This window comes from Musca domestica, unplaced genomic scaffold (assembly GCF_030504385.1).
Source record: "Musca domestica strain aabys unplaced genomic scaffold, Musca_domestica.polishedcontigs.V.1.1 35, whole genome shotgun sequence".
NCBI classification, from domain to species: domain Eukaryota; kingdom Metazoa; phylum Arthropoda; class Insecta; order Diptera; family Muscidae; genus Musca; species Musca domestica.
Genome location: NW_026712315.1, coordinates 3,389,813 through 3,404,227, shown reverse-complemented (window position 1 = coordinate 3,404,227; position 14,415 = coordinate 3,389,813). Strand labels below are relative to the sequence as shown.

The 14,415-nt window shown below is 36.6% G+C and overlaps 1 protein-coding gene across 1 annotated transcript; it reads right to left on the bottom strand.

Annotated features, from left to right (window-relative positions):
• Positions 1-995: 995 nt before the first annotated feature.
• LOC101894191 (glycogen debranching enzyme) lies at positions 996-13,124 on the bottom strand. The gene is made up of 10 exons (XM_059125845.1): positions 12,590-13,124; positions 9,235-9,403; positions 9,005-9,176; positions 8,595-8,943; positions 5,907-7,310; positions 2,814-4,689; positions 2,505-2,751; positions 1,715-1,939; positions 1,518-1,653; positions 996-1,303 (listed from the first exon to the last, which is right to left on the bottom strand). The coding sequence occupies exons 1-10, from the start codon at positions 12,662-12,664 to the stop codon at positions 1,265-1,267; spliced, it is 4,692 nt and encodes a 1,563-aa protein (XP_058981828.1). The 5' UTR covers positions 12,665-13,124; the 3' UTR covers positions 996-1,264.
• Positions 13,125-14,415: the final 1,291 nt, after the last annotated feature.

Sequence of the window (14,415 nt, the reverse complement as noted above, 5' to 3'; positions counted from 1 at the left end):
CGGCCGAAAATAGCTCGTGAGCTGAACATATCGCAATATTCCATTCGGCAAATATTGAAAAATGACCTGGGGGTAAAGCCATTGAAATTCCAAAAAGTGTAAGAACTTACACTGTAACAGAAAGAAAATAGACTAAAAAGTTGGCTTCGCTTGGAAGAAAGTGGTGAACTGCCGAATGTGGTTTACTCCGATGAGAAAACATTCGTTTTCCAGCAGTTTGTAAACAAACAAAATGATCGTGTTTACTTGCCAAAGGGGTCAGCTGAAAATGTGCACCTTCGGTTGGCCACCAGAACTCAAGCGCCGGCCATGGTGATGGTGTAGGCTGCCATAACAGCCGATGTTCGCTCTCCTCTGGTATTAATCGACCGTGGCATCAGAATAAATGTCCAATATTATCGCGAAAATATTCTGGAGGGTGTATTAAAGCCTTGGGCACGGAATCATTTTGGCCGCAGACCTTGGACATTCCAACAGAACTCAACACCATCGCATTTAGCATGCTGCACCCAAGAATGTTTACAAAATGAGGTTTCTCGCTTCATTTCCAGCGCACGATGGTCCTCAAAATTTCCGGATACCAATCCGTTGGACTATTGTGTCTGGAGTATTTTGGAAAGTAAGGTTGGTACTAAAAAATACCAAATTGCCGATCACCTCAAGCCAGCGCTTCGCTGGGAATGGACCCAAATACCGCAGAGCAACATTCGGGCAGTGTGTGACGGTTTCATTGGCCTTTTGAAGACCATAATTCGTGCCAAAGGTGACAAATTCGAACAGATCTAAACTTATTCCAAAATTTGATGATATTTCCGACATTTTTTGCTTCATTCAATATAATTAAAAAAAATGTAAAATTTATGGCGTTTGACTTTGTTGCAGCTTTTTTTTATCACACCCTGTATTTAACAGGAATTCTCTTGTAGTAAAAAATAAAAAGTTTATATATTTTTATTTTATAAATTTTATTTTAAATTAAATCGTCTTAAATTAGTTAACAATTTGAACTACTTATAGGTTTTTATATTCGTTTTTTTACGAACGAAAAAGAGAGGAACGTTTAACAACCAACTACGTGAATACGTTAATAATTCGTATGATATTTCGTGATGTAAAAAGTTGTACTTAAAATTTCGATCATAAAGGATTTGAGTGCGAGACAGCTTATCAGAGGTATTCTAGGTTTGATATATATTCTTTAGAAACATTACAAAAATATAGATAAATCCCATGCATGATGGCAGTAGATTCACAATCAAAAATATTAGACATCGCCGCCCAAACTGTGAAGATCATGGAGGACCTGAAAGGACAGAGAGGAAAGCAAATTAAAACCAAATCAATATTAAGAGTATCATTAAAGAAATTTAGAATTGGTTTTCAAGTTCAAAAAATGTGCCAAATTTAACAACAAGAACCCTTGTCCGTAAAACCTTTTGCTACTAAAGACAATTTGGAACATGTGTGGATTCCCATTCAACATTCTCAACCAATTCTGAAACGTAGATTTCCCTTACCTCCATTACGGCAGCAATACTCCAGGCTTGTGTACGACATGAATCCCGGCAATAGGCGCCATTTTCATTTGTTAGTTCCGGCAAGCCACGCCAGTGGGAAGTTTGTATCTCTTGCAAGTGAGCCCTCAAAATTTTCCTTAAAAATCATAGGAAAATAATATTTTTTTTATTTTAATTTGGTGAATTGTTCTACTTACCATGTTTCGGCAATAGTTTCATTTAAATGACCACACTTTTTACCAAATATCAAACGTGCTCTCAGATAATAACCAATGGGCCATACCCACTCGGGACCCTGGTGATAATTGGCACCATGGGCCACTGTACAGTCGGAGGAATCATTAGAGTTGTCATAGTTGCCACGGTAGTTCCAGTCGCTTGAATCCAATGTTTTCATACCCAGAGGTCCCAATAAATGTTCTCTGGAAAATAAAAAAAATTGAATACATGAGGCGTGTGGAAATTTGAATAGAAAGTTTTTTAAAATCTTTTCAAATCGTGTATTTTTTAAATACCAATAGAATGAAAAATTTGTCAACAATTGTAGATCTAACCCAAAATTCGTTTTTACTCTTCCTCTTTTAATATTTTCTCAAGGACCTAAAACCAATTTTTGTAGGACATTGGTGTATGTTCTTCGAAAAGTCTCTTCAAGAAACTCAACCCAATAATTGTGATTTTTCTCAGGAACCCGTATCTAAATGGTGGTGGATTTTTTCAATATTTATTCAAGAACCCGTATTCAATTATCTTTGATTTTTAAAAATATTTTTTCTGGACCCGTAGCTAAATAATCACGGATTCTGAACCATATTAATCATGGATTTTAAAAAAAATATTTTTCAAGGATCCATTTCCAAATAAACGAATATGTTTCTAAGGACCTCATATTTTATTCTTAAGGTAGACTATTTTTTCGATTGGAGAAATTGTTAAAAGAACACTTTTTTAAGGAGTTTTTAGGGACCTCGTTTTACGGAATCTTACCTGGCCTTTTCTAAAGCAACCCAGGCATGTTGTGGATTAAATATTTCCGGTGCCACAACCATGGTTATGGGGAAATTACATCTCAGCTGATAGTCGGTCCAGCGCTGCGAGGCACCATAGCAATCCTTGTAGATGTTTTTCTTATTGGCCAAGGGTGCCTTTTCGGTTTCGGTCACAAAGAAGAATTTCTCAAAGTTCTCAGCAATGCGATTTGCCCACTCCTTCCAGGTCCATGTGGTGGTTTGACCTACAACAAAAACAAAGGAGATATATAATTTTTCTAAATCAATCAGAAACAAATCGCCCTACCATTGGGACCCTTACGGGTAACCGAATCATATTCAATGATGCCCTTCTCTGACAGGGATTGCATGAACCTCAACACAGCATACTGCAATCCGACCAATTCCACCGCTGAACCATCACGTGGAGTATTTGGCCGACCACGATTACCGGCCTTTTCCGATGAACCCATTTTATCCATCCATGTTCCGCAATTCCATTGATTGCCACCGAAAACAAAACCAGTTTCAGGATTAATGCCAATTTGATTATTAAAGCCATTGTCGGTCATATGGGCATCAATTTCGTAGCCAGCATTACGTTCACGATACTGCAGACCCTGGAAGTGGACCTTCAGAGCCTCATGCATAACATCGATCAGCACCTGATCGAATTTTCCAGCCGGATGTGGTTCCGAGTCATCATATGGGAAAATGCGTGACACCTTATCCTGTAGAATATCCTTGCCATGTGGCACATGATCGATGTATTGTTTAATGCTGTGCATCCACCACCAGACAGCATCACGGCAGTTGTATCTGGGTTTGGTACCATTATCCAACAGATTGGGAATCAAGCCATGGCGTAAACATTGGGCAAAGCCAAGTATGATGAAACGAGCCTCGGTGAAGCGACCAGTCAACAGGAGGAGACCACGAAGGGAAATAAAGGTATCACGACCCCAGCAACGCATGTAGCCGGTGGAGAAGTGGGGCAAGCCCGCGGATAGTGTTACACATTGCTGAGGCGGTTTTGGGGCAGCCAGTGATGGGCTGAGGGGTGGTAAATTGGCAGACTTACACACGGTCAAGAATTGCAATGTGGCCAAGGCCAAGGCCTGTGGGAAGTCATGGCCATCACGTACCGAGTCGGGCATTAATTGATAGACTCTCTTCACCAACACCTCATAGACCCCACTGACAATGGCATCAAAGTAGCAGGGAATCAAGTAGCGTGGTATCTTCTTCAGCGGGTCAAATGCAGACTTCAGCCACTTCGAGAGGCCCTTTGTTCCATCATGATGCTGCAAACGATCAGCAATGTAATCCATCATCCAATCACCATCACGCAAGTTGTTACACAATGGATGACCGAGATCATTTTTGGGCGAGATTTCCGTTAGCAGAGACACAAAACCTTGCAGGCCACAATACACCACCTGACCATAGTCGGGTATATCATAGGCAGCTCCTCCAAAGCCCAAATCACGCTCCTCTTGATCGCAAGAGAACAATGCCCGATTGAGATCGGTAAAATCAAGTTTGTCCACGACCTTTACAAGATCCTCATAATGGGAACCCTTTTTGTGATGCAAGGATTCGGTTATTGTTTGCAGATTAACGAAATTCTTGCCAATCTCCGGTTTCAATGAGGCGCGTATGGCCACCACTGAACCAGGACGTAAATTAATCAATTCCAATTGTGTTACGTTACCATCATAGGCGGGATGGGGTCGGAAAATTTGCGACTTCTCCAATGGAATATGTTCGCGCAACTTTAGCTGGAACTGTTGATAGCCATTCACAACCTTGGCATCCTTTTTAAAAGGCACTGGACGATCGAATGGTTTATCACCTTTCATATGTAACTCTGCCTCCAAAATAATCTCTTCCAAGTGTCCCTCAAATCGTAGCGGTCTCACGAAAGTGGGCCCAGCATTCGGGTGAGGATAACCGAATGAAGTGTGAGCCACCAGGATGACACTTTGATGGGTCTTCGGCGAATGACGGGTAATGGCTACAATATTTGGATCCATTTGATCGACAAAAACCTGATTGAAACCCTCTTCGGCCAATTGACCGTGTAGAATGTTTAGGGCCCGCTTGGCCGCCACAATGCCACTGGTGAAACTGACACCTTTCTCCCATTCCTGGTACGTACGTTCCTCGTCGACGACGTGGATCTGAAAAAAGCGAGGTTAAGCGTTAAAATCTATGTTGGAATTTTTTTTTAATTTTAAACCGGAAAATCATATATTTTAAAAATCATTTTCTTAAGGACCTCCAAACTAAAAATCGTTGATTTTCTTAAATAATTCTTCAAGGACTTAAAGTTAGGACCTTAAAATGTTTCTTCAAGGGCCTCGAAAAATTGTGAATTTCTAAAAAAAAAAATCATTTTTAATGACATCTAACCAAAAAAGGGTATTTTTAATCGATGAATTTTATTATATATTTCTTCAACGACCTCCAACCCAAAAATCATAGATCTTCCAAAAAAAATAATAAAATGTTTAAGGACATCTAGTCTAAAAGTCGTAAATTTTATAAAAATATTTTTTTTTCATGGTCCTCGGAACCAAAAAAATGAGTTTTTAAAATATTTCATCAAAGATATCTAACCCAACATTCATTTAAAAATTATTTCTTCAAGGACATGTAACTTAAAAATTTTGTTTTTTTTTTTTAATATTTCTTCAAGGACCTCTAGCCCAAAAGTAGTGGATTTTTTGAAATTATTTCCTCAAGGACGTCTATGGTATAAAACATGAAGTTTAAAAAAACATTTCTTTAAGAAATTCGAACCCTAAAAACCATTTATTTTTAACCTTTTTTTAGGACCTCTAACCCTAAAGATGTGGATTTTTGATTTTATTCAAGGACCTCTACCACAATAACCCTGGAGTTTTGAATATATTTTCCTAGCAGACATCTAACTCAATAATTGTTAAATTATTTTTTCCAAGAAACTAAAAATCATGGATTTTTCAAAAATATTTCTTTATGAACCCCTAACTCAAAAATAGTGGATTTTTTGAAATTATTTCTTTAAGGAACCCTAACTCAAAAATAATGGATTCTTTAAAATTATTTCTTCAATGACTTCTAAACCTAAAAATAATTTATTTTTTAAATATTTCTTCAAGGACCTCTAACCCTTAAGTTGTGGATTTTTTAAATGTTATTCAAGGACATCTGCCACAATAGTCATGAAGTTTTGAACATATTTTCCTTACAGACCTTTTAAGAATATTTTCCTCAAGGCTTTAATCGTTAATTTATAGACAATTTTTTCAAGAAACTTTAACCATTAAATGATAATAGTGAAATGCTTAATGACCTCAAACAAAGTAAAAAAGAAAATATGCACGATTAATTTTAAAAATATTTCATTACTCACATGATGTGGCACCAATTCGTCATATCCACGATTACTGCCGGTGGCACAGCAAGCCATTGATACCAAAGCAGCCGATGGCAACAAATCGTATACCGAACGCTTTTCGACCGGCGAAGGATTGTCATGGGTCTGATCCATGAACAGAGCATGCGCAATACTGGGTGCCAAATCTCGTTTGGGATTGACAAAGAATGCTCCGACCGGTTCACCACCATAACGATACACCAGGCGTCCCTCTTCATGGGAATCCCAGGCCGATAGAGCTTCTCGTATCAACGAAGTTATGCCCAAACGATTGACAAAGACATTATCCGTGCCGTCGGAGTTCGTGAAAAGTTCCGCCACAACATACAAATCCGGATTTACTTCACGGGCAGCATCCAAGAGGTATTCGGCCACATGCAACGGTGTCGAATGGCAGTTATCCAAACGTACACCATCAAATATACGGGCCGTGGTCTGGACATATTCGGTCATGTGACTCCAGAGGTGGGGACTATCTTGAGGCCTGCGACCATAGCGCAGTTTTACACTGTCTCCCCAGGCAATGAGTTCGCGTTTCAAATAGACATTGGCATGGCCGGGCTGCTTTTCGGCAAAATCTTTTAGCGGATCACTGGCACCCATGACCCAGCCATTGTGGGCCATAAAGAATTCGCCCATTTTTCCGTACATACCCTGCTCGATTTCTTGCAACGATTTTCCCAGGGCCTTGGTTTTGGTGAAGTATTCCATGAACACCTTATGTTTTTCGGATATTTCTCGAATCCTGGGTCCGTCCTCCTGTACACGTTCATAACGTATTCCGGCCAGACAATTGCCCACAGCGTAGTTGAGATAATCTTGTATTTCGGATCGTACCTCCTCGTTCAACCATTCCAGATGGCGTCGGAAGGTATCGGCACATTTACGCAGACGAGCCTCTTCATCAAAGCAATCCGGATGGAAAGCATTGAAAATATCCATGGCCAATTCCAAATCGATGGTGGCTCCGAAACGACGATATTCGGGATCTGTGATCAGTTTAATTTCGCCAAAACGTTCCGTCTTGGCGACATTGGTGGGTGGCTCCCGTTGACGACATAGCGTAATAAATTCGTTGGTATACTTCATCACATTACACTGGTACAATTCGTGGATATTAACCTTGGGCAGATACACGGTGTGCAGTTGGAAACTCAAAGATTCCAAATGCCCCTCCCATTCAATCATTTTTGGGACTCCAACACTGTCGAGCAAACCATTGGCAATATCCTCACCACACTTGGCCAACACGGCATCGAGTAAGAAAGCAGGCCTCAAATAGGGACATGTAGCACAGGAATATGTGGCATCGGGGTATTCCAATAGCCATTCCGATTCGTTGGCTGTGTGATTCAAAACAATATCACAAATGGAGGCAACCTGGAGAGTGGAAAGAAAATTAGATTAAGTTTTAGAAAATACCGATACTGTGTAAGTGCACCTCAAGAAAACGTTTTCGGATTATAAAATGAAATTCCAATTCAACTCTAATTCATATTTTTTATCTTTATGGATTTCATACAAGGAAGGTTTTCCGAAGAACCTCAAACTCAATAATCGTCGATGACTTTCAAAGATCTTCAACTTAATAATCGTCGATTTTTTGAAGAATATTCAAGGATCTCTGTTTACAAAAGGTGTATTTTTAAAGGATATTTTCCAAGGACCCTTAACTAAATAGTCGTAAACTTTTAGAAGAATATTTTACAAGGACTTCTAACTCAATAATAGTTGATTTTAAAGAATATTTTCTGAAGGACATCTTTCTCAATAATCGCGGATCGCGGATGGTTCTTAAATAATACTATTCAAGAACATCAAACTCAATAATAGTGCATTTTGTAGAACTATTTTGAAGGACCTTTACTTAGATTTTTAAAGAGTATTTTTCAAGTACTTCTCTCTCAATAATAGTGGGATTTTCAAGGACCTATAACTCAGTAATAGTTAGTTTTTAAAGGATATTTTCAAGAACTTTGAACTCAATAGTCATAAACCTGTAGAATAATATTTTTAAGGACCTCTTACACAGTAATAATTGAAAAGTACTTTTCAAGGATATCTAACTCAATAATCGAGAATTTTTAAGAATTATTTTAAAGTAGAGGTTCTTCGGGACAAATATTTTTCAATGAAAATCGTGGATTAAAAAATATTTTTCTAGACTTTTAACCCCAAAATCGTGGAGTTTTTGAAGAGTATTTTCAAGGACATTAAACAGAAAAATCTTATAATTTTAAGAACAGTACTTGGGACTTCCAACTTAAAGATCGTGGGATTTTAAAGGATATTTTTTCAAGGACCTCTAACTTAAAAATCGTGGGGTTTTAAAGGTAAATTTTCAAGGACCTCTAACACAACTATCGAGGGCTATAAGAAATAATTTTCAAGGATATTAAAAAAATTTTAAAGGACTTCTCTTTTAAAGGATATTTTTCAAGGACGTCTAACAAATTATCGAGTGTTTTAAGAAATATTTTTCAAGGATATTAAAAAATAATTTCATAGGACTTCTAAACCGGTTTTAATGTAATTTTTATAAAGAGACTCTCTTTTAATGACCGCGGAGTTTAGGAGAATTTTTTAAAAACTTTAACACATTTTTACTGGATCTTAAAAAGGGTATTTTAAAAGTATCTGTAACTAAATACACATCCTACTTACCCCCCATTCTTGGCGACATTTCTTGACGATTTTCTCCACATCATCGAATGTCACCTTGACACCCTTCGACGGGGCAAAGTGAGGATTTACACGATTCTGATTGCGCAACGAATAGGCCGATTTCGAGGCACCCAATTCTTGTATTGGGGTAAAATGTATCATATTATAGCCAGATTCTTTGGTGACACGCAGTTTCTGTTCCCAGGTGTTGATGGGACCCAACAGTTTCGATAACACCGTTTGACAACGTACAGAATCCAGTGGTATGACTTTTTGGGCTCCAATGGGGCCAACATGCAAGATGGGTTCCACTTGAATGTAAAGCGATCCAGCCGGCAATTGTTTGGGACTGAAATTCGAAAATATATTTTCTAAATAATTTGAAATATGAAATATGTTAAGGTACTCACCAATCCTTGTAGTGGAACCAAAAACGGAATGTTCCCGACATTGTCATTTTCACTTCCGTATAGATGTCCGTATCGACCACATGGGCTGAGTTGTATTTATTGGTTGTGATTTTGGTACCATTTTTCAAATACCAATATAAGATTCGATATTCGGTGCGCTTGAATTTCTTGCCTAAAATAGATTAAATAATTTAATTTAATAAAACGATTATACAATCTGCAATACCTACCCTCCATGGGATAATTGGTGTAGAGAACAATTTCACGCCCCAACAGACCAGCATCGGGATGAACATGCACGGTGGAACCACGTTTAACGCGATACAGCACATGCTCGGCATCGTTGCCTTCCTTTATGGGTACACTAAGACACTCCGCATTGGTACCCATTTTTATAGTCTAAAATATAAAAACAAGAATTAGGGGATTTGAGTTCAAATCAACAGATATTTGTAAATACAGAGAACAAAGTTAGCTGGAGGGTAACATTTTTAATTCACAGGGATTGTGGTGCGTATAAGTAATATGAATTGTTTTCTCTGTGGTATCACAGAGCGTATGATTTATTTTTGAAAATTAAATGATCATACTTTGAGCTTTCAAATTCAGGTCTCTTTTTCTATAGCCACAACAATTTTAATGTCTCAGATATACTGAGAACTCTTTTGAATTTACAAAACTATTTGATCTGGCCTTTTCAGATATCTTGCTTTCTATAAAAAAAGTTTAACAATATTAGTCGGTTTCGCTGACGGATGTATACCCTCAGCCAATATTCGTTTATTTAAATATATTTTTACTTGCGTTATATTTATTCAAACTGTTGACCCCTTATTGAGGTAGTTCCAAATGAATCGGCCAATATTGTCAATTTTGGCATAAGTCTGATATAAATATGGCAGATTTTAACTATATCGACTACTTCCTTTACTTTATGTGGAAATATACGTGAGGTAACAGATATAGCGGACCGAAGTATTCCATTTTCATACTTCATCTAATATAGATAAAAATATTGATATGTGCTAAATTTGAAGGAAATCGTACTTTTATATTCAATTTTATGCGAAATCATAAATTCTGATAGGTAATATATTCATATCAGATTGATGGTTAATTGAAGTATTTAGATACAGTGATATATATGATGTGATAGACATAAATATTAAAAATTGTGACCCTTTGTGGGTGAGGTATCACAACAGATCTTGGAGGGTACCAGAAGAAATGGTGCGATCTCTACCATCTTTACAACACATTTTGTGTTGATAGAAATATTGAGATGTACCAAGTCTGAATGGAATCGGACGTTATTTTCGCATTGTATGAGCTTCATGGCTACTCAAATGTGTGTGGGGGAGGTACCAGAAGGATTGTCCACTCCAACTTCACACCAGATCTGGGTTATTAAAAATATTGTCATGTGTAATTTGAAGAGACCTGGATGCTTATTTCGGATTTTATGATCGTTTTGGCTATTCAAAATGTTGATCCTTTGTCGGGGAGTTACCAGAAGGAATGGTCCGATCTCGACCATCTTTATAACAGATCTTGTGTTGATGGAAATATTGAGATGCGATAAATCTGAATGGAATCGGATGTTAATTTCGTGTTTTATAAGCTTCATGAATATACAAAAAGTTGACCCTTTGTGGGGAGATACCAAGAGAAGTGGACCGATATATTCCATCTTCTCACCAGTCATTGAATTAATAAAAATGTTGTGATGTGCTTAATTTGAAGACAATCGGACTCTTACATCACATTTTAGAAGAGTTATTGTCATTCAACATTTTGACCCTTTGTGGGGGAAGTACTTGATGGAGTGGACCGATATTGTCCATTTGCGCAGATGACCTAACATTGATGCAAATATTAAGATTTGCGAAGTTGGAGCACATTCGAATTCTCCTTTCTCTTTCTGTGCAGTATATTATTTTCTTCGAAAATGTTGAAATTTTGTGGGGATGCTAGCAAAAGGAGTGGACCGATATTGAGGAGTAAGATTTTTTTCTCTATAAACATTTGTCATGGCAATTTTTATACCCTCCATCTTGAAAAGGAGGGTATATTAACTTTGTCATTCCGTTTGAAACATCCCTTAATATTCGTAGTAGACCCCATGAAGCATATATATTCATGACCAGCATAAAATTCTAAGTCGACTTAACGTTGTCCGTATGTCTGTTGCAATCACGTTACAACCCACATTATTTGACGCTGAGCTTCAAAATTTTGCAGAACAATTTGAGAATGTGATATACCGGTCCACGTTTTGGTATAGTCCTTATACTACGGTATCACCTGAAATTTGGTATTTTGATTATTTTTGCTACATTTTTCAAGAATTTGTCTAAAAATTGGTATTTGTGGGTAATAATGGGTACTAGCTCCGGTGACGAAACATTATATATATATGTCCGCAGTTTGGCATATTCCCCATATAATGGTATTTTCCCACGGATGTGTCTAATAATTGACATTTGTAGTTCATAATGGTTTCTGGCTCCGGTGACAGAACATTGAATATTTAGGTCCACGTTTTGGTATTGTCCCCACATAATAATACCTCCGGATATTCAGTATTTTTGATGATTTTTGCCATATTTTTCCACAGATATGTCTAAAAATTGGTATTTGTACAGCGAAATGGTTTTTAGCTCCGGTGGCAGTACATTGAATATTTAGGTCTACGTTTTCCATATATAACCCAGCAATATTTGATATTTTGATATTCCAAGTCACATTTACCCACGAAAGTGTTTCAAGTTTGGTATTTAAGAAAATTTAGTAGATTTGAGATGACAATCCTTGAAGTATAAAATTGTCCATAGAGTTTCCCGTTTTGGTATAGCACCCATATAACGGTTTCACTTGTTATCAAACTTAGATAGAGTGAGAATATGGCAATATTGTTCCACTCCTCCTGGTACTCCCCCAAAAAGTACAACATTTTGAAAAACCAAATCAAAAAAAAAAAAAAAATAAATAAATAAATAACCCCATAGAAGGAGAATGGCTTATCCGATTTTGTTTAAACTTCGCAAATCTTATTATTTGTATCAGTACTAGGTTAGGCAAGGAAACTTATAACATCGGTCCACTCCTCATATATAGGTTAATAATTAAATAAAATTAGGTCAAATAATAAGTCGTCATGTTTTTTACTTGTTTTGTAAAGAATTTGTTCTCAGCCGCTGAGAATCTTTTCTATTTTTATAGAAAACAAATTTCTGAGGAATTAAAAAAAAAAAAAAAAAAAAATATATATATATATATATATATATATATATATATATATATATATATATATATATATATATATATATATATATATATATATATATAGTTTTGTTTAGCTGATTATTTAATTTTCTATAAAAAATTGTCCTCAGCAATTAAAAAAATGCTGACTTTTTTTGTCTTCAGTAGGGATAAAATATTTTGATTGAATTTTTTTCTACATAAAATATATTTCCTAAATTTTCTATTATTATTTCCATTTTTATAATTGCTTTTTGAGCAAATAACAACTAATGGATTTGTTTCAATGATTTAAAAAATTTAGTAAAATTTCTTTAATACTTGTTTATGGTCCTTGTGACATGGCTTCAAGCGTTTCAAACATGATGCCAGCAAACTGAAGCAACCACAGCCCATTTTTACAGTTAATTCGATATTCGCCAATTGTTCTTTTTCGTTTTTTTTTTGAATGGTCTAGTAATTTATGCGTCATAGATATTTATTTATCTAATGGAGATTTTATTCAACACGCGCTCTTTTAAGGTCATCTTCGAAAGAAACACACAATTTTCGTCACTTTCACGATTCTGGCATTGCCTTCTTTCGTTTTCTTTTTGGGTTTTAAGTAATTTATCAATAACTTTCAATAAAAAAAGTCTCTTGTCGTTGTTGTTGTTGTTGTTGTTGTTTTTGTGTATATTTTTATTATTATGTCATAATAACTCAATGTCAGGCGGGACACTGTCTCCTCATAACTTTCAATTGAGACCCAATGTCATTCAGAAAAACAAAAATGAGCGAGACAAACGAAAAAAAAAAACAAATTTCAACAGGGCGTCCGACCGACCGACCAACAAATCTTGACGACCTTTCAAATGTTGCTTCGATTAATAACTACCATCCAGCGGAGGCTGTGCTGATCACAAGCAGTCCTAACATTGAATTCGCCGTAATCTTTGATTGTTGTTGCAATGGCGCCACCAATGACATTCAAATCATCCACATTGGATTGTATTTAATTGCAATCGCTTGTTGTTGTATGTAAAGTGATCTTATAAATGTGAAAGTAAACTGATTCTGATCTTGTTTTGGACCTATTATTCGTATTTATATATGTACTCGAATGTCATACAATATTTTCTAAATCGACTCGCTTATCACAATGTAAGTGAGATGAGAACATTTATTGTTGTTATTTGCAATATTTACACTGGTCGTCAATTTATGTGGATGATGGAATAGTTAAATTCATCGCTCAGGAAATAGCGAATTTTTATTCTCTAATTGTGAAAATAATTTCATTTTTGATGATTTTTTTTTCTTATGGACAAAGAATTAGTTTTCTACACACAAAAAATCTTCAGGTTGTAGGTACAGGGTTGCCTATATACGACGGACCCATCTGGCAACGCCATAACTTTTGACAGAGATGTCACATCGCTTAATGACATACCGCGTTTGAAGCGTCAGTCCAAGCAGATTTTTTACCATGAACCAAAACACGCCACGCGAGCGCTCTGAAATTTTCATTCAACAGAAGAAGTCAATTGTGAAAACTCAACGTGCTTTTAAAACATTAAAAAATGTGAGAAGTGCGCCTTCTAAGAACACCATTAAGCGTTTATACGAAAAATTTTCGACTGGAAAGGCTCTTTCTAATCCGAAGAGGCCATATAAAAGTCGACCAAGGCGATCGGCCGAGAATATCGCTGTCGTACGAGCCAGTGTTGAGAGGTCCCCAAGAACCCCAAAAACGCCGTTCTCAGCAGTTGGGCATGGCTCAGTCCACTTTACAACGGATTATTCGCATTGATGAAATTCAATTGACGCAAAGAATGTTGCCTGCGGACAAGCCTCGTCGATTGGAATGGGCCCAAAGGTCCGTCGAATATGGGCAAGCCTCTATGTATTTTTAAAGTTAAAAATTTTCAATGTCCTTTGATTGTTTTAACCTAATTTAGTTTCTTTATTTATCCTAATTCTGATATAAATAATACAATGTATCAGACATGGTACAATGTGGAGGTAGAAAAGCTTAGAAAATTACAAAAATACAGTCCTGGGGCTATGTTCGCTTTCTGACAGTATTATTCCGAATATGCAACAAGTTGTTTCGCACTTTTTTTTTTGATATTTTCCCTTTTTTTAAAAATGAATTAAATACCGCA

What these genes read in the sequence shown, in the direction of transcription:
- LOC101894191 (XM_059125845.1), bottom strand. Translation starts at nt 12,664, where the DNA reads ATGGGCTGTGGTTGCTTCAGTTTGCTGGCATCATGTTTGAAACGCTTG. An exon ending in TGGTTCCACTACAAGGATTG is followed by an intron (nt 8,944 to 9,004) that starts GTGAGTACCTTA and finishes TTCGAATTTCAG; the next exon opens with TCCCAAACAATTGCCGGCTG. An exon ending in GAAACTATTGCCGAAACATG is followed by an intron (nt 1,654 to 1,714) that starts GTAAGTAGAACA and finishes ATGATTTTTAAG; the next exon opens with GAAAATTTTGAGGGCTCACT.